The 20,005-nt window shown below is 38.2% G+C and overlaps 2 protein-coding genes and 1 long non-coding RNA gene across 3 annotated transcripts; 2 read left to right on the forward strand and 1 right to left on the reverse strand.

Annotated features, from left to right (window-relative positions):
* The first annotated feature begins 3,854 nt into the window (after positions 1–3,854).
* LOC125476642 lies at positions 3,855–5,169 on the forward strand. Its single transcript, XR_007257965.1, has 2 exons — positions 3,855–4,234; positions 4,468–5,169. It is a non-coding gene; the product is annotated as an uncharacterized LOC125476642 (long non-coding RNA).
* Positions 5,170–14,809: 9,640 nt separating this feature from the next.
* LOC103936603 (uncharacterized protein At4g19900-like) lies at positions 14,810–16,791 on the forward strand. The gene is made up of 2 exons (XM_009346449.3): positions 14,810–15,919; positions 16,031–16,791. The coding sequence occupies exons 1-2, from the start codon at positions 15,229–15,231 to the stop codon at positions 16,513–16,515; spliced, it is 1,176 nt and encodes a 391-aa protein (XP_009344724.1). The 5' UTR covers positions 14,810–15,228; the 3' UTR covers positions 16,516–16,791.
* A 1,255-nt stretch (positions 16,792–18,046) lies between these two features.
* On the reverse strand, positions 18,047–18,530 carry LOC125476863. Its single transcript, XM_048583431.1, has 2 exons — positions 18,372–18,530; positions 18,047–18,253 (listed from the first exon to the last, which is right to left on the reverse strand). Exons 1-2 carry the CDS (start codon positions 18,528–18,530, stop codon positions 18,047–18,049), a joined length of 366 nt encoding a protein of 121 aa, XP_048439388.1.
* Positions 18,531–20,005: the final 1,475 nt, after the last annotated feature.

The raw sequence follows: 20,005 nt of genomic DNA on the forward strand, positions 1-20,005 counted from the left end.
TGGAGAAGATACTCCGGTCACTCACATCTAAGTTTGAGCATGTGGTGACTGCCATTGAGGAATCCAAGGATTTGGAGGTGATGAGCGCAGAAGAGCTACTAGGATCCCTCCTAGTTCACGAGCAACGCATTCAGAAGAATGCAAGCCCCACAACGCTAGAGCAAGCTTTGGAGTCAAAGTTGAATATTGACAAACCAAATAAAGGTCGTGGGCAGTGGAACTCACGTCGTGGGAGCCCATCCAACCGTAGCTGAGGACGAGCCCGAGGAAGAGGTCGAGGCTATGCACAAAATCAAGGTCAGTCTCAGGAGTGGAGATCTACTCGAGGAAAGGCGCATATCCAGTGTCACAACTGTAAGCAATATGGACATTATGCCAATGAATGTTCACATAAAAATGGTGAGCATGTCAACATGGCAGAATCAAGTGGAAATACCGATGAAGAACTTACAGTCTTACTAGCACACCATGATTCCAGTAGCCAACAAGATGTTTGGTATTTGGACTCTGGTGCAAGCAATCACATGTGTGGAAAGAAGGAGTTTTTTGCCGAACTCAAAGAAGGGGCCTATGGATCTGTAAGTCTTGGTGACTCCTCAAAGTTGCCAGTTGAAGGCAAAGGGAAGATCAAGATCATTCAGAAGGATGGAAGAGAAGAATACATCTCCGATACCTACTACATACCAGGTATGAAGAGCAACATTCTGAGCATTGGTCAACTGCTCCAGAAAGGGTACATTATACATATGGAGAACATGCTTCTCACTCTCAGGAATGCAAGGAGAAAGCTTATTGCACGTGTTCGAATGTCAAAGAACCGGATGTTTCCGTTGAATTTGAACACAAAGATTGGAAGCTGCAACATCGGTGTAATGGAAGATGAGTCATGGAAATGGCATCTTCGATTTGGCCATCTTAATTTCAATGGCCTAAAGTTGCTGTCAAGTGGAGGAATGGTTCGTGGTCTACCCCAGATTGAAGCCACACGCCAAGTATGTGAAGGTTGTGTGCTTGGCAAGCAAGCACGACTATCGTTCCCTGTTGGTGATACATGGAGAGCAAAGGCACCACTGCAGTTGGTGCACACAAATATATGTGGTCCATTGGATCCCATGTCTTATGGAGGAAATAGGTATTTTATTACCTTCATTGATGATTTCAGTAGAAAAACTTGGGTCTATTTTCTCAAGGAGAAGTCAGCTGCCCTAAAAATTTTCAAGGAGTTCAAGGCACTCACAGAGGCAGAAAGTAACCACAAGCTTGTGGCTGTGAGATCAGATAGAGGTGGAGAGTACACCTCCAATGCTTTCCAAGCATACTGCAAGGAGCAAGGAATTAGGCATCAACTTACTGCTGCCTACACCCCACAGCAAAATGGGATAGCCGAAAGAAAGAATCGAACCATCCTTGACATGACAAGGTCCATGCTTAAGGAGAAGAATTTGCCAAAAGAGTTATGGGCAGAAGCTGTAGCTTGTTCGATTTATTTGTTGAATCGATGTCCAACAAAGAGTGTCAAGAGGATGACACCACAAGAGGCTTGGAGTGGATACAAGCCGAATGTTACACACCTAAGAATTTTTGGGTGTGTTGCATATGCTCAAGTTCCAGAAGCCAAGAGGAGGAAACTTGATGATAGAGGTGAGAAATGTGTGTTTGTGGGCTATAGTGAAGAGTCCAAGGCATACAAGCTCTACAACCCACTAACTGGCAAACTAGTGGTTAGTAGAGATGTCATCTTCAGTGAGGAAGAGACATGGACGTGGAACAACAAAGAAGTCAGTAAAGAGAAGATCGTCTCCACTGATTTTGAAGAACCAGAAGTTGTACCACCGATTGAGCAACAACCTGCTCAAACAATCACAACAACTCCAGTGCACAGAATTGCAAGGAGTGGTCCTACATCTAGTGAGGAAAGCAGCTCCTCAACTCCAGTGAGGTTAAGGAATCTCACAGAGATTTATGGACAAGAAGAAGAAGAAGAAACCAACCTTTTCTGCTTGTATGCAGACCACGAGCCTTTCTCATTCAATGAAGCTGTGGAAGAAGATTGTTGGAAGAAAGCCATGGAAGAAGAGATCCATGCCATCGAGAAGAATGACACTTGGGAGCTGACAAAGCTCCCACCAAATCAGAAGGTTATTGGTGTCAAGTGGGTTTACAAGATCAAACGCACTGCAGATGGGAGTGTGGATCGATACAAATCAAGGCTTGTAGCAAAGGGCTACAAACAGAAGTATGGAGTGGACTATGATGAAGTCTATGCTCCAGTTGCGAGACTTGACACGGTAAGATTGCTAATCTCTTTTGCCGCACATCATAAATGGAAAATTTATCAACTAGATGTCAAGTCAGCCTTCCTTAATGGAGTACTTGAGGAAGAAGTGTACGTGGAACAACCGGAAGGCTTCCAAGTACAAGGAGAAGAAGATAAGGTGTATCGTTTGAAGAAGGCTTTGTACGGCCTCAAGCAAGCACCACGAGCTTGGAACTCAAGGATCGACAACTACCTTCACCAAAATGGATTTCAGAAATGTCCATACGAGCATTCAGTTTACATGAAGAATGGTGAAAAAGGGGAGTTCTTAATTATTTGTCTCTATGTAGATGATTTATTGTTTACAGGAAACAATGAGGCAATGTTCCATGAGTTCAAGCAATCCATGTTCAGTGAATTCGAGATGACTGACAATGGATTAATGTCATACTTTCTTGGCATAGAAGTGAAGCAAGAAAGTGATGGTATCTACATCTCTCAACAAAGGTACATGAGAGACATATTGAAGAAGTTCAATATGGACAAGTGCAACACTGTCAATACCCCAGTCGCAACTGGATTGAAGCTGTCCAAAGGAGGAGAGAGTGAGTTTGTAAACTCAACAGTGTACAAAAGCCTCGTTGGAAGCCTAAGGTACCTTACAATCACAAGACCTAATATAGTTTATGGTGTTGGACTCGTGAGTCGATACATGGAAACACCAAGGGAGTCTCATTGGCTGGCCGCCAAGAGAATTTTGAGGTACATAAGAGGTACTCTAAACTATGGTCTATTTTATAATTTTGGTGAAGATGCAAAATTATTTGGTTATTCAGATAGTGATTGGGGAGGTGACCAAGATGAAAGGAAAAGCACAACTGGCTATGTGTTTTTTCTAGGATCAACAGCTTTCTCATGGACTTCAAAGAAGCAATCAATTGTTGCTTTGTCATCATGTGAAGCCGAGTATGTTGCTGTAGCCTCAACCGTGTGTGAGGCAATTTGGTTAAGAAATCTGTTGAAGTCAGTGTGTCATCCACAAGTGGAATCGACTGTGATTCACGTAGATAATGTGTCTGCAATCAAACTTGCAAAAAATCCTGTTCAACATGGAAGGAGCAAGCACATTGATACCAGGTTCCATTTTCTAAGGGACCATGTGAAGCAAAAGACAATTGAACTTGTCTACTGTCACACCAAGGAACAAGTGGCAGACATCTTCACAAAGCCATTGCCAATTGAAACATTCCGGCTACTGCGTGAAATGCTAGGAATGAAGGCGTTTTGATTTGAGGAGGTGTGTTGGAAATTCAAATCAAAACAAGTTGCTATTGTTGAAAATCAATGTCAAAGTTAGGCATTGAAAGTTAGGCAATGTTAGGTATGGTTGAATAAAAATTATTAGGTGCAATTAATGTGTTTTGTGTGGTAATAAATAATCTTAGTTTAATCATTTGGTTTGCTATAAATACCCAAGTTCTCAAGCATTGTAAATCATCCCATCAAAATCCCATTTCTCATTCTCATTTTAAGCTTGTAAGCTATAGAGTTTGTAAACTCTCTTTTCATATATCAAAGTCCAAGTGTTTTATCAAAGCTTGTTGCTTCCCTCCTTTCTCTATTTCTTTGTCCAATTTTATTTGAGAGTGCAAAGTGAAAGAGGTGTGATAGAGTTTGTAAACTTATCACCCACATATTTTGGTATTGAGTTAGTAAACTGTCAAATACCAACAGTTATCTCAGCCATCATGTTCTCCAGTGCAGATGCCGTGCCCAAAGGCAAAGACTCCACCATCGGTCACGATACTTACGGTTCTACTTGCGCCGCTGCAGCCCGCGGTGCCGGATGGTGTGCTTGATCATCAACTTCCACACGCACAAGACTGAAACTCAATTTCCAAGAACCACCCTTGTGGCTGGTGAGTTAGCAGCAAATACAACTTAGAAACAAACAAATTGGCCGTGGAATAGGAAATTGTAAATTTCTCCTAAATTTCTACTTTTTATTACTTGATTTGATATTGATATTTTTATCATTCTCGGAATACAAAACGGTACGTCATATGTTATTATACAAATGAATGAATTATTTATTTATTTATTTATTTGAGTCTCTCTTCACTTGATAACGATATATAACGTATTTATTCATATTCCGAGTATACTGAATTTTTTTTGTTTTTATTTAATTGATTTTTATGAAACAAAAGCAGATGGATATTTGGCATCACTAGAGGGGAACTCCAGCTCGGTCAATGTACCCATCATCTAGAAAAATTTCTCGAGGAGTGGATAGACAACTTTCAAGATAAGTGGATCCGATTTTACAAGAGGAAGATGAAGTTCGACCTCCAACACATATTAGCCACCGGCCTACGTATTTTAAGCCCTTCATCGGTTTCTTCTAGTCTTGGGGTTGATGCGGGTCCTATCTTAGTGTTAGATGAACCACTTTGGAGATAAATAGACTCATTCATCTACTTTTTCTTTCCCCTGGAAATTACGGCTCAAATGTTGCTTATTTTCCCTTGGCCTTCAAGGGATCAACATCGGATTTTTCACGGGCTAAAAGATGAATTAATTAATTAATTCAAATCATATTCATTTATTTTATAGAAAAAACATATAATCTATCATCTACGAGATAGATGTATATTTTGTTGTTATTCTAAAAATAGTGTGCATTATTTTGTTTCAGTTTTAGAAAATAGTGTAGATTATTTTTCTGTAGTTCTAGAAATAGTGTGAGCTATTTTGGTTCAATTTCATAAATGGTGTAGGTTTGTGGTAGTTTCAGAAATTTATTTTCTTTTATAAATAGTGTGGATTGTTTTAGTTCAGTTTTTTTTCCCTCAAAAATAGTGTGTAATTTTGTTGTAGTTCCAGAAATAATATTGGTTATTTTGGTTCAATTTCAGAAATAGTGTTGGTTATTTTGCTGTAGTTTCAGAAATATTGTTTATTTTGTTCCCTTCAAGAAATAGTGTTGGTTATTATGGTTTAGTTTTAGAAATAGTGTGAGTTATTTTGTTGTGGTTCTAGAAATAATATGAGTAATTTTGGTTCAGTTTCCAAAATAATATGGGTTATTTTGCTGTAGTTTCAGAAATAGTGTGGGTTATTTTGTTTCAATTTCAAAAATGGTGTGGATTATTTTGCCATTGTTTCAAAAATAGTGTTTATTTTGTTATCTTCCAGAAATAATGTGTGTAATTTTGATTCAATTTTTTGAAATAGTGTGGGTAATTTTTCTATAGTTTCATAAATATTGTCTCTTAAACTGAACATTGATTATTTCTAGAACTAAACATGGATACCATCACTATTTCTTAAATTGAACACTGTCTGTTTCTAAAACAAAAACACAATTTCAGAGCATCTATAGATGCAACACATAGAATTTCATTCAATGGTGTTACAAAAGTACTGGTGTAGTTTTGCACAAACGCGAAAAATGAACTAAGGTTGCAAATTATTGATTCTATTGCAAAAGAATATGTTTCAATTGCAAATTCTAATAGCTACAAGACACCATTTGTTCATCTCATGTTTTCTTGTGAAAACTGAATATTAAAAAAAAAAGAAAAAAAAGAAGAAGAAAAGGCTGTCATAAATTGGCAGAACCCCATTGTCATATTGCTTAGCCATTTATTTCAATACTAATTTTTAAATCCGTAGACTAGTAAACAAGATCATGCGCTGAAAATCGAAGCAGAAAAGGACAACCAATTCCTTTCCTATATCTATAAGTTTACAAATGAATCAAAACTCAATTTAAGCTATTGGAACCAGAACTGGCTCTATGTCGATTTCTTCGGGTGGAACTAGAAGATATTGTTCTTCCTTGGGGGTGTGGATGATCACCAAATCAGGCAATGGAGTCATGGGTCCCTGCTTTCCCTTAGGATCCCAGTCGAGCATGATCTGCACCTTAATACCAAGCACACCCTGTCTAAGAAGAACGTGTACAGCAAATCTAATCAACCAAAGTAATTTATCGTCGTCGATTGAGTCCTCCAACTGTTTTCTTCTCTTTGCTTTTGCTTTTGCTGCCCATCTGATTTGGGCTTAGGAGTTTGGGATTTAGGGTTCGCGAGCAGAACAGCAGAAGCAGCAATGGATTGAATTTCATGGAATCACGGGCGTTGGGGAACGCCAACTGAAGTGAATCAGCTTTTCTCCTTCAAGTCCAAGGGGACGGACAAAAATAAACGGGCCAATAAAAGACGTTAGGGGGTAAAATCGGAATCTCAATAAATTACTTTGCTTGGGCCCTTTTATTGGATTGATTTGATATTGGGGTTTGTTCTAATTACATAAAGTTATTACATGATTTTTGGTTAAAATCTAAAATTTTGAAATTCTTTTCATTAGTTTTTCTTTTAATTTTATTGTTTAATTAATTAAAAAATGTATAAATAAAAATTGTGCATCTAATCAAATTGTCACATAAAATCATAAAAACTTCAAATTTAGAGATTCTACTATAAGGATTCTCCCGTTGGAAGCAATATTTCTTTAGGGACACAAAGATTCTCTTTAAATCCTTAAATGAGTACTCAAAAATGATGGTGGAAGTCCTTAAATAAAGACTTCTATTGAAGATGCTCTAATGTATAAAATAATAATTGCCAATGAAAAAGAAGTTTAAGCGCGTTCTCTCTCTCTCTCTCTCTCTTTGTTATCTTAAGCTTCTTTTTATTTGGCAAATATTATTGTTCTCAAAAGGTCACAGAACAGCTCTCTACATTAATAGTGACATTTTTTTTTTTAAAACAACCGATAGTGTAAATAGGTCAAATTGTTAGAGCAACTCCAGCGTTGGAGCCCTCCCCCTGGCAATACACTATTCAATCCACCTAATGAACAGTAATTGCCCTTAATGAACAGTAAGTAGCCCTGGCAATAGACTTTGCATCTCCACCGTTACACTTCTATAGCCTTGGCAATAGGCAATAAAATATTAATATTTTTTTTATTTATAAAATTAATACAAAATAATTTTAAATGTAATATCGGATAAGATTTTTAATCGTTCTCGTTGCGCCACGTGTCATTATCCTAAGTATTATTAAATAATACAAAATAATACAATGATTGGTGATGGATTTCTGATAAGATTATTAACCAATCACGTCGCGCCACGTGTCATAATCGGTTCACAATCTTTGAGGATAGATTTCCATCAGATTTTAAACGAATGACGGCATGCCACGTGTCATAATCTGTTAACAATCTTTGATGATAGATTTCCATCAGATTTTTAACGAATGACGGCATGCCACGTGGCATTATGCAGAACCTAATCCTTTCTGAATCCTCTATATAATCCACCATCCATCTTCACAAATCTCACACCAAAATTCTCAAGATCTCTATCATTATTCATAATTTCTGCTTCCTTATTCACAAAAATCAGTATCAATATTCATAGTTTCTGTTTCTTTCTTTCAATGTCTTCTTCTTCTTCCTCAAGGATGATGTGGGAATTGAATCAGGAAGAGGAAGACTTGTTTAACCAATCAGAATCAATGTTCAATCACCAGGGGGTAAGAAATGAGAGGGAAGAAGATGAGGAGCATCAAATGAGAGATGACGACGTAAGAAGGGGCAGAGCCTCACATTCCCGTCGAGTCATCCAAGCTGCGGCTCAGATCTGCAGGCCCAGCCATTCCGGAAACCTTGATAGAAGCAGGCAACGACGAGGTATGGAACTCTTGGATGATTATTTTGTTCCTAATAGTGCATTCCCTGATACGTACTTTAGACGTCGTTTTAGAATGGAACGACATTTGTTCAACAAAATCATGATTGCTGTTTGCAACCATGATTCTTATTTTGTGCAAAAAAAAGATGCTTTTGGTGATATGGGTCTACTGCCGGAGCAAAAAATTACTGCTGCCTTGCGGATGCTTGCATATGAAGCATCTGCAGACCAAGTGGATGAGATAACGAGGATGGGGCAATCAACCATTCTTGAGTCCCTGATGAGGTTTTGCGGAGCAATCGAATCTATCTACACCGCTGAGTACCTCCGCAAACCCACACACATGGACTTGGAGTGGCTGTTGAAGAAGGCGGAGATGCGTGGCTTTCCTGGGATGATTGGAAGCATTGATTGTATGCACTGGACGTGGAAAAACTGTCCAAGTGCATGGCAAGGCGCTTACGGGGACAGAAAAGGGGCAAAAAGTATCATTCTGGAGGCAGTGGCATCTTTTGATACATGGATTTGGCACGCCTTTTTTGGGGTCCTGGGAGCTCAAAATGACATCAACGTCCTTACCCAATCCCAGTGTTCAACGATGTCCTGCAAGGAAAGGCACCAAAAGTTACATATGAGGTCAACGGACGTATGTACGACGGGCCATACTACCTAGCTGACGGCATCTACCCGCGCTGGTCAACATTTGTCAAAACAGTGCCACGTCCGCGGAGTGCCAAGGAAAAACACTTTGCAAGCTGTCAAGAGGGGTGCAGGAATGATGTGGAGCGTTGTTTTGGTATCCTCCAAGCTCGTTGGGCGATTGTCAGGGGTGCTGCCAGATTGTTTGATGTAGAGTCGCTTCGATCCATCATGATGACGTGCATCATTCTTCACAACATGATTGTGGAAGATGAGTACGATTATGAAGCTGTTGATGAATATGAGCCAGACCCAATGAACAATTCAAGAACACGTATATATTGTGCTCATGACGCCACCGATGAGCCCGTGCAACATGAGCCATTACAAAGGGATGGACGTTACAATGAAAGGCTCATTCAACGATATACTGCATTTCAAATGCTAGACATGCACAATGCCCGACAAATTGACTTGATAGAGCACCAGTGGGCATTGAAACAAGCTGAAGATAATTAAGTTCATTTTAGTGTGTTATTTTGAATTTGGTATGTTTATGTTATTTTATTTGGTGTGTTTTATTATTTGGTATGTTTATGTAATTTTTTTATGTTTATGTTTATGTAATTCTTAGTATATGTAATTCTTAGTATGTTTATGTTTATGTTTATGTAATTTTTTTATGTTTATGTTTATGTAATTCTTAGTATATGTAATCTATGTAAAGGACTTTTAATTAGAACGATGGACTTTTAATGTACTTTTAACAACATAAATAACTTACCAAATTAAATAACTTACCAAATTAATTCTTAATATAAATAACTTACCAAATTAATTTGAATAAATATTCATGAACATGGAAACAACATAAATAATACAAACAATAAATAATAAATTACAACCCAAAGTGATTGGAAAATTATGGGCTCCGATTACAAAAAGTACTCTATTCATCATCACTTAACCAATTTGTGGTGCTAGGATGATCTTCTCTTGCGGTGCTAGAACCACCTTGGCTTGCTATTGTTTCTCTTGCACGCCTCCTTCGCATCACGTCCGCTTTCTCTGACTTCCAAAAAAATTTAGAATTTGGAGACTTCCCTTCTAAAGACATGTTCATAATCTCACGATCTTGTTGAGCTCGTCTTTCTTCTCTAACATGTTCCCTTTCTTGCCTAAGTAGCTCTCTTTCTCTCTCATTAGCATAAAATTTTCTCTCAACAGCTGCTGCTTTTGATGCCTTATCAGCCTTATCAGCCTCATCTTTCGCCAGTTCCCTCGCCAAAGTCAATTCACCTTGGCGAGCAAGTTCTTCCATGAACTTTGCATAATCGTTCTTGGAAGCACTCCCTTTTCTCTTTGAAGCCTTCTTACCTTGAGGCCTAATTGGAAAACGGGTCGAACCCGACGCTTGTTCAGGGAGGGACGTTTCGGGCACTTCTTCTGCATCATCTGCTCTCTCATGATCGGGTGTAGAGTGTAGAGGGGTGCTGTTCATGTGCACTTCTGGACCAACTGGCACAACTCTAAATTTAGAACAATCTTTGACAATATTCCAACATTCCCACCGGTTGAATGATTTATTTTTGCTTTTGGTTTTGGCAGCGTACCAAGCTTGTGCTTGAAGTTCCTACACAATAAAAATAAGTAACAAATAAATAATTATAATGAAAATAAGTAACTAGCAAATATATACATATATATATATATATATAAGTAACAAAGATAATGAAAATAAGTAAGAAGGCTTCTAGTTTAGTAAATAATGAAAATAATTAACAAATAAATATATATATATATATGTCATGTTAATCATAACAAGCAAATATATATATATATATATATATATATGTCATGTTAATCATAACATGGGGCTAGAGTTCCAAGTTTAGTAAATAATTTTAACCTTAAATATACACATATTTTTTTCTTAATGTAAGTGATATTATACATTAATTTTAATGAAAATAAGTAACAAATAAATAATACAAACAACATAATTATAATGTAACAAATAAATGTAACAAATAAGTAACAATAACATAATTATAATGTAACAAACAAATTAATAATACAAACAACATAATTATAATGTAACAAACAACATAATTATAATGTAACAAATAAGTAACAATAAATAATAAATTTTGTACGTAACAAATAAATAATACAAACAATAAATAATAATATCTTGTTACCATATCCGAGTAATTTTCCCCACTTCGAATATTACTACTAGCTTGTGCCAAAGCGTCTCTCCACGTACTAAACGATTGGCTAAGTAATTTCCAACGACTAGACATCGATTCATTGGTTCTTTTCCCACTAATTTTCTCAAGAAAATTGGTATGAATAAGACTCCACATTTCTCGCAACTGCAACTCATTACCCGTAAGCGAACTATGAGTAACTTCAACCCAGCTAGTACACAACGCAACATCTTCAATAAGCGACCAATTCGTACCTGCACCAGTGGTCATTTTGTTGAAAAAAAATGGATTCAAACTTTGAGACAAAGAAAGGAATGTGATTGAAAGTAGTTGAGAAAATATGAAATTGTTGTGAAGGTAGATGATAATGAGAAGGTATTTATAGAAAAGTAAAAACAATTTTTTTTACAATTTTTTCAGATTTTTCAGATATTTTTTGAATTTTTTTGCATTTTTTACAATTTTTTTAAATTTTTATTCAATTAATTAATCTCTGCCGTTGGATATAAAAAAATTTGAATTCCAACGCTCCAGATTGTGCCACGTGTCACAACGGTAACTTTTCAGATTTTTTAAACTATTTTTTCATTTATTTTTTAATTTATAAAGCATTTTAATATCCACCGTTGATCTCAGATCGAACGGTGGATATTAAATCTGACACTTTTTTTTTTTTTTACCGTTGAGATCTAACGGTCCACATTAAGTGATCGTTAGGATCTAATGCACCGTGGGAAGCCACGTGGCTTCCCAACGGTAACTGACAAAACCCTTTTTTTTTTCTGATTATTGTGTCGGGACGCGCCCCCACGCGCGGGTGGGGTGCACGCGCCTGACACAAAAAAAATTAAATAATACGCTGACGCCACCCTGGCGTCAGCCTTGCGTCACAACCAACTCGGGCTCAAGGGCTGGCAATCCCTCACGGGCCCTTTGCTCGGGCCTCCCCCTTCCACCGGGCTGCCTCACTCTGGAGGCCAACCACCGGCCCTCGGGCCTTTGTTTTGGAGGCTGTCCCCCGAGCAATTTGCTACGGTGGGAATGCTCTTATATGTTAGTGAAGAGGGGAATCAGTAAGGAAAGATGATATCATCTACATATGTACCAACTTGGTTGGTGGCCCAAACACTTCATCTTTGGGAAATTTTATAGGTTTTGCATGTGAATAAGAGAAATATAACATGCATGCATAAGAGAAATCACTTTTATTTTTTTAGTTTGATTTTGCCAGCTTTGCTCTAAATTTTGTTTTTATTTATTTATTTCTTGATTTTTTGTTGATTTCAACTATAACTCAAGTAATGATACTCTATTTAGAACTTTTTTATGAATAAAACTATAGACATATAAATTAGCTTTGTAGCATGACTTTTTTTATACAAAGGCCCATTTACTACCTTCTATTTAGGGTCCTAATATCTCAGAGCCAGTCAATGTCACATCCCAGCCCGGGCTCCCACTACATCCCAGGCTCGACTCCACTATAGCACGATATTGTTCACTTTGGGCCCCGACCACGCCCTCACGATTTTGTTTCTGGGAACTCACACAAGAACTTCTCAGTAAGTCATCCATCATGGGAATGCTCTCGCCCCCAACTCACTTAACTTCGGAGTTTCGATGGAACCCGAAGCCAATAAGCTCCCAAAAAGCCTCGTGCTAGGTAGAGATGAGAATATACATATAAGGCTTACAGGATCCACTCATCTGAACGATGTGGGATGTTACAATCAAGGTGGAGATTGAATCCCCACCATAATATAGGGGTATTATTGGTGCATTTTTAATTTTTCATTTGCTATTAAGAACCATTTCTAGTTTGTTCAACATTTCCACATATTAACAGTTCAGTTATTTGGTCATATTATACAATAATTAGGGGGTTATGTTTAATTATTAGTGATCATGTTGTACACGCAAAATTGATGTTCCTACTGATATTGACTTTTGGGTTAGATACTAGTTTTTTTCGATAAATCAAGCAAAATTTGTAACTTTGTCTACCTTCTAGAACTGTTACATCAGATAATTATTCTCTATTGAGAATTTTACGAGGTACAACTGCCTAGAGTGCCCCCGCATAATAATCAAAGTTGGGAGTCGTTCTTGCACTTAAGTTTTGACGAGCTTCATGATCAATTGTACACGTACAACCTTAGAATGTTTCTGAATCATGCGGATTTCTTACGTTAAAAAAAGTGCTAGCAATCTTTTCATTTTAACATTTTCACTTCTACTAATGCCATAAAGCTTTTTTTACTTTCTACTAAACCAGGACTAGGAGCTAATATTCCAAGACCCCATCCATTTTGATTCAACTCATAAGAAATTGTTACAACAACTACATCACTGATTAAAAAAGTAAACAATGTTTTAGCACGACCGAGTACATACCTTATCTAATACATTATATATGTAATAAAAAATATCGTTAATAAAGACACTTTATCTACCATATAACGTAAAATATTAACCTGAATCAGCCAAGTAATCACGGAATAATTTGTAAGGATTATCTTAATCCCCAATGCAAAACAAGTCACAAGTTGCATGGACCCAACCCTTGAATCGAATCATATATACGTAATTTTCTGCTGGCACTATATATTTTAATTACATTTCATATGCGATTACGTGCGTTGCTTAAAACTAAGACTTGAATAATTTTGCTACATGTTCCAAATGTTGCATGCGATCTCTTGATCGATAAATAAAATGAAGAAAAATAAATACTATACTAATTAGTGAGAAAATCAAAATAGTTGACAAGTAGTACTGCATGGATCAAATTAGTTAACAAATTATATTGTAATTATGTGCACGCTTTAATTTTTTTAGTTTTTATTTCAGTAACAGAAAAAACCCCTTCAACATACTATCTGAAACATAAATCACCATGTTAAAAATAGTAGTGTTAAACATTATTCTTTAAACCACTTGTACAGGTTTTACCTTCTACTAATGTGGATGACGAGGTATGAAAAAATCGTTATTTTTATCATATAGTTGGAGAGGTTTTGTGTAATCGGGGGAAAATATTTGCATGTTACAGTTTTTCGTAATAAAGAAAAATTTAACTGCATCACTTCATTTGTCAATGTACTATTAAATGATGTCTCACTTGATGACAGATGTAAATACAAGAGTGTATATTCTTAATTGTATGTAAGAATTTCTATACACCTCAAAACAGATTGATTGTATCATGTCTATGAGAGATGTTGTGTAACACACAAAAGGAAAATTTTACTCACATGTCATGGTTTTTTATAACAAAGAAAAATATTTATGATTGTATACGTGTAAGAATTTGTACACAACAGATTTCGTTGCGGGTAAGAAAAGCTAATGTATGTAAGTAACAGAACAATCAATATTCTGTCCACTAGAATAAATAACATTTCAACCCAATGAAAAAAGATGAATTATCCAAAATAACCACGTGGACAAAAGAATAAGGAATAAGACCCAACACAATTCCATAAGTCCATTGTTTTATAAACCTTATGCAATGTATCCCCCTCTCTAGGTCCACTAAAAATGGACGTATGAGGAAAATAAATACACCAACAACATGGCCAAGTTGTTAAATAATCCAATAATTTTGATCACCCCATTTTCTTAGTTAAACAATTTAATTTCACGGAAGGGCCCTCCCTTTATGGTTTGATGAAATTACATTTTCAATGCTAAAGTATGGGTTAGTCAGAAATAGCAAGGTAGCTTGTTATCTAAGTCATTGAAAATTAAAGCAATAGGGCAATTCCCCTAATCAATGAACAAAGATTATTGGCTTTTTTAAATGATTAAATAAAGATTATTGTAAAACGTGTTTCCATCACCATATTTTTATCGAAAATGTGATGGACCATCGATATTTTTTTATTAATTTTAGGAGATACAAATATACTTTGACAAGTCATAATGAGCCACATATTTGTATTAAACAATAATTACGTAGACATACAAAATTAACACACTTGCTGACATCTGAAATAGTGTTTAATAGATGCAACCTTAGGGTGGTTTGTGGAATGCATTTGTATTGCAGTGTCAATTTGGATGTGAGTTAAACTTGACATCCTTCACCAAAGTAAAAATAAAGGACCGCTAAACGAACTAGTCATTTACGATCCTAATTATGTATTACCATATTCCATACAAAGGTCAGGCCATACTTTTAGAGGCGGCTACCCATTTGACTATTACCAAAAATTCGGATTATTGAATGCTTCAACACCAGACGCCTAAAGAGTAAACATTGAACTATAGAAAGCCTGCAACCAACCTTTCTTTTGTATAAGCGTGTCTGTCGTCAAGTACTTTGATCTATTCGCCATGAAAGTTCCTCTTGAGCTATATCTCTTCAACTTCACTTCTTTCCCCATGCAGCAACTCCTCTGACAATTACCATGACTCGAATCGACAGCCGCCTACTTAGCCTCGCCAAATTTCACGTCTTCTGCACTCTTTCAATTGTCGCAATCATCTTCATCGTCCATACCGATAGTATCATCTATAGCGACTCAGAACAGTCATTGGCGTCGAACAATGAAGCGATTTCTCCATTGCTGCAGAATTATGATCGTAGTTCTGCAGGCCGACTGATCAACTCTGATGTAAGTCGCTTAGTCCTGCGTTCCATGCAGGAAGAGACCATTGAAGTTGGTAGAGAAAACACAAGGCCTCTTGTTCCTCCTTTCAATGTCACAGAAGAAGAGAGAATTGCTTGGTTCCGAAGCAAGCTGCCAGAATTTCACATTCTCAAGTCAGACAAGTCTGCAAAGCAATTCCATGGCCGTGTTCTGGAATTCTTTAACAAGGATTGTGAGGGTCAGTTCTTTATGACATGGATTTCGCCAGTAAGGTCTTTTGGGAGCAGAGAGTTCTTGACTATGGAGAGTCTCTTCAAAGCCCACCCACACGGATGTTTGATGATTATCTCGAGAAGTCTGGACTCCAAGCATGGCTACAGAATTCTGAAACCGCTGCAGGATAGTGGGTTCAAAGTTCATGCTGTGACACCGGACTTGTCATTTCTGTTCAACAACACACCGGCAAAAACCTGGTTTGCTGGGATGAAGAGAGGCAACAGAGACCCCGGTGAGATTCCATTAGCCCAGAACCTGTCGAATTTGATGAGACTTGCAGTTCTATACAAGTATGGAGGTGTTTATTTAGACACAGACTTCATCGTCTTGAAATCATTCTCAGGATTGAGAAACTCGATCGGTGCACAAAGTGTGGATGCGGTTTCGAAGAACTGGACCAGATTAAATAATGCAGTTCTGATCTTTGATGCGAATCATCCCCTTCTGCACAAGTTCATGAAGGAATTTGCCCTGACTTTTGATGGGAATAAATGGGGGCATAATGGTCCCTACCTGGTCTCCAGAGTGGTCCTGAGGGTGCAAAACCGACCCGGTTATAACTTCACAATTCTACCCCCTCTCGCCTTTTACCCCGTCGACTGGAATAGGATCGGGGGGCTGTTTAAAAAGCCGGGAAGCCCGGCTCATTTACGATGGATAAAAGCAAAGCTGCTTCAGCTTAGCGGGGAGACTTACGGAGTACACCTATGGAACAAGCAAAGCAGCAGAGAAGTAGTCCAAGAAGGAAGCATTATGCAGAGATTAATCTCCAATAATTGCATCATTTGCAACGACATATACAGTTCATCAAGAATCTTAAGCAAATAAACGGTGAAGCATCTTCAATCAGCGACGAAGTCCGCAGACTGGAAATTATCTGTTTCTGGGATTAGCTTTGGTTCAAGAGCTAGAGCTATGGCAATTCTTTTCTTTTTTTCATTCAGTTTTTTTTCCCGATCATACAAATTTCGATCAATCTTCTTTTATTTCGAGTTTTTAGCCCCATTGTTTGGTTGTTATTTGTAAATGTTAGATTCTGTAAACAAGTTATGGAAGACATTCCATGTCTCAGTATGTTAATAGAGCTTAACCTTTTCTTTTATATATAAACAAATGTGGTTCGTATTACAAGTCTGCAGGCTGATATCAACATCTTCTTCTACAAAAAAAAATCTTAAGCCGCCTTAATCTCAATCGAAATCTAAATCCTCTGCATCTCCATAACCCAAATCCTGGTAATCTTCTAAATGACTTTTTCCTAGTCAACCTGCGGGTGCCGATTCTTACCTCCCTATCCCGAAAGCCATAATCTCCACCCAAGTTACCATCTGAAGCAAACTTATCCTGTACATCATCAATCCTGGAATGATTTATTGATCTAAACTGCTTGATGGATTCCCAGGGGTAACGGGTTTCGTGTTCATTATCCGTATCACTCCCCCATAGAAGGATAGGCTTAATTATCGACGAGCCACTGAAATCCTCGAAATGGTTCGCCAAACTCGTATGCTCCATGTCAAACAATCTCCTCAAAGATGTGTTTCCTACTTTCATCAAACCTAACAAACTGCTACTTCTCCGAGCTGAAGAAAACGAGGAACAGGAAGCAGAAGAGGAAGACAAAGAAGACGAAGAAGATGAAGACCGATATAGAGATTTCTGATACTCTATAATCCGCCTTATCCTCTCCTTCTGAGTTTCTGGATCGACGAAGAACTCGCTCTCATCATCATCCTTCTCTTCGGTTATTTCCGATAAACTCATCCTAACCCTAAAGATGTAGCGTATTCGGATTGCTCAAAAGGAACAAACAAGATGCAGGTTTATGAAGAAGAAGCTGAAGAGGGCAGGAAAACACAACAGCTGGGACTAAGCCGGCAATAAACTAAAAACAATGGCGAAAGCCGGCGGTACGAAAACCATTTGTTTTTTTTTGGAAGTTTTAATAAAAAGCCTGCAGTATTGTTCACTTTAAAAAAAAATTATATTTTTACACTAAAAAGTCAACACATGATATTATTCACTTTACCTTTTATTTTGTCCTTATAATTAAAACTCAAAGTTTTCAAGCCTTTTTTATTAATTTTCCTTTGTTTTTTCTAGGGGTGGGCAAACGGGTAGAGGAACCGCGGGTAGGGGCGGGTAGTGTAGGTTCGGGGCGGGTACGGGCCGGGTCCTTTTTTTTTTGGGAACAAACGGGCCGGGGCGGGCCGGGGCATGGTTATTTACGGGGCGGGCCGGTTCCTACACCTTAGAAAAACGGGGCCCCGACCGGCCCGTTTCATATTATAATCAACACTCCAACCCTTTCTCCAACACTTCAACCCACCCGATCGCCTGAATCTCCGCCGCGAACTCCTTATACCTCTGATCCCCGCCCTCCCCCAACCTCCTTACCGCCACCGGGATTCCATTCCCGAGCACCACTTTGTACACGATCCCCAGTCCGCTCTTCCCCAGCACGTACGCCGACGCCCTCAACAGCTCGTCCAGGTTTGTCGATCGCGACGAGATCCCCCTCCCCTTTTCCCCTCTTTGCCTTTTCCGGGTTGCCCGAATCCGAATCCTGGTTCCCGAACCCGCCATTGATGCAAGTGCAAGAACAGAAATGACAGATTACAGAGGTGGCCGAGGGATTTCGCCGTCGAGGGTAAATCGCCATTGTTTCGGAGATCCAAGCTCACCGTCAAGGGTAAATCGCCGAGGGATTTCGGAATCTTTCCCGAGAAGTGATTGTACGATAGGTTGAGCGCGCTCGACAGAGACTTCAACTCGCTGAAATCGTTCAGCACCGATCCAGTTAACTCGTTTGAGGAGAGATCCAATTGGTTTAGATTCTCCATGCTGGACCAAATTCCCGCCGAAATTTCTTCGTCGAATCTGTTTCTCGCGAGGATCAGCCGCTGCAATTGCTTGCAGTTCTTCAAGTAGTCTTTCTGAAGCGGACCAAAGAGGGAGTTGTTGGACAGGTCGAGGTTCTGGAGACGCGGGGGGTTGCAGATCGATGTAGAAATGATGTTAAAAAAAAAAAAAAAAAAAAAAAAAAAAAAAAAAAGTATTGGACCCGTGGACCCGTCCCGAACCGGCCCGTTTGATACGGGTCGGGTTACGTCCGGTTCCCAAACTTAAAATCCCTACACCCGGCCCGGCCCGGCCCGTTACATTTTAAAACGGGTAGGTCCGGTTCTTCCAAATTTGGGCCCGGCCCGGCCCGTGCCCAACCCTAGTTTTTTCTTCCATGTCTTTCCAAGACGATTTTGTGTCCAAAAAGAAAGACAGTAACACAATAGAATGATAGATAATCCAAATTTTAGACAATTAAATAAATGCTTTTTAACTAAACTGGTTCATGAGATTGGTCTTGATAATGAAAATCGATATAAGTGATCTTTGTCCACCGTAAATTATATTGATCATTCATTGAAAAATCTGTCAATATCCTCGTTAAATAGTCACATGAACGACCGGTTATCACAATTTTAAGAGTATTTTGTCAAACCAACTCCTCCAGTTAACGAAGATATTGATAGATTTTTCAAGGAATGAATAAAACAATTTATAATGGACAAGCTCAATGACTATTTCTATTGATTTTTATTATCAAAGATTAAAATAAGTAGTTATATCGGTATCGGGATCATTTTGGCAAAAAAGCACAAAATAAACAAATGAAAGACAAAAACACATCCGGGGAAGTTGACAAATTGTCCTCCCAGATGGATCAAGATCCTCTCTTGATCTAAGGATGAGGATTCTCATGACCAAGGAGTGTAAGCCGTTGGATGAAAATTCAACGACTATAATTATTATAACTTTAAGGGGGCGTTTGTTGCGCCGGACTATCTCGGACTGGATTAGCTTCAAGGACTAAGCTGGATTGGCTTGGACTAGACTAAACTGGACTAACTTAGTGAAGCGTTTGATGCAGTATTGGACTAAGAAGCTGAATAATAACAAATTATAATATTATATTATTTAATATATAAATTATTAATATTTTATTATGATCTTATCTTTTTCTTCATTTTTTCCTATCATTTCCGTCCCACTCTTTTCTTCTTCTCTCATCATCCCACCCTCTCCCTCTTTTTTTCCTCTTAGACCTCTCAATTCATGTCTCTTTCTCATTTCTGGTCAAACTCTTTATTGATTCCAGTCTCTATTTCTCGTCCTCCCTCCCTCTCTAGCTATGCGTTGTTCGAATGGGACCTCACGGCTCCAATTTTCCTAACGAGTTGTGATGCGAGAATTATACGCGCACAAATTAAACCCTCTTTTTGTCAATTGTAGTATAAGTATAAGTAGGGATCGTTCTAAA

Source organism: the organism of the source record quoted next, unplaced genomic scaffold (genome assembly GCF_019419815.1).
Source record: "Pyrus x bretschneideri cultivar Hongxiangsu unplaced genomic scaffold, Pyrus_bretschneideri_v1 Contig2, whole genome shotgun sequence".
Lineage (NCBI taxonomy): Eukaryota > Viridiplantae > Streptophyta > Magnoliopsida > Rosales > Rosaceae > Pyrus > Pyrus x bretschneideri.

Bases quoted from the DNA above. Each gene is read 5' to 3' on its own strand.
- LOC103936603 (XM_009346449.3), top strand. From the start codon at position 15,229: ATGACTCGAATCGACAGCCGCCTACTTAGCCTCGCCAAATTTCACGTC. The intron at 15,920-16,030 runs GTGAGATTCCAT...AATCATTCTCAG, and splicing joins GAGAGGCAACAGAGACCCCG to GATTGAGAAACTCGATCGGT.
- LOC125476863 (XM_048583431.1), bottom strand. From the start codon at position 18,530: ATGGAGAATCTAAACCAATTGGATCTCTCCTCAAACGAGTTAACTGGA. The intron at 18,254-18,371 runs GTGAGCTTGGAT...TTCGGGAACCAG, and splicing joins TCGGCGATTTACCCTTGACG to GATTCGGATTCGGGCAACCC.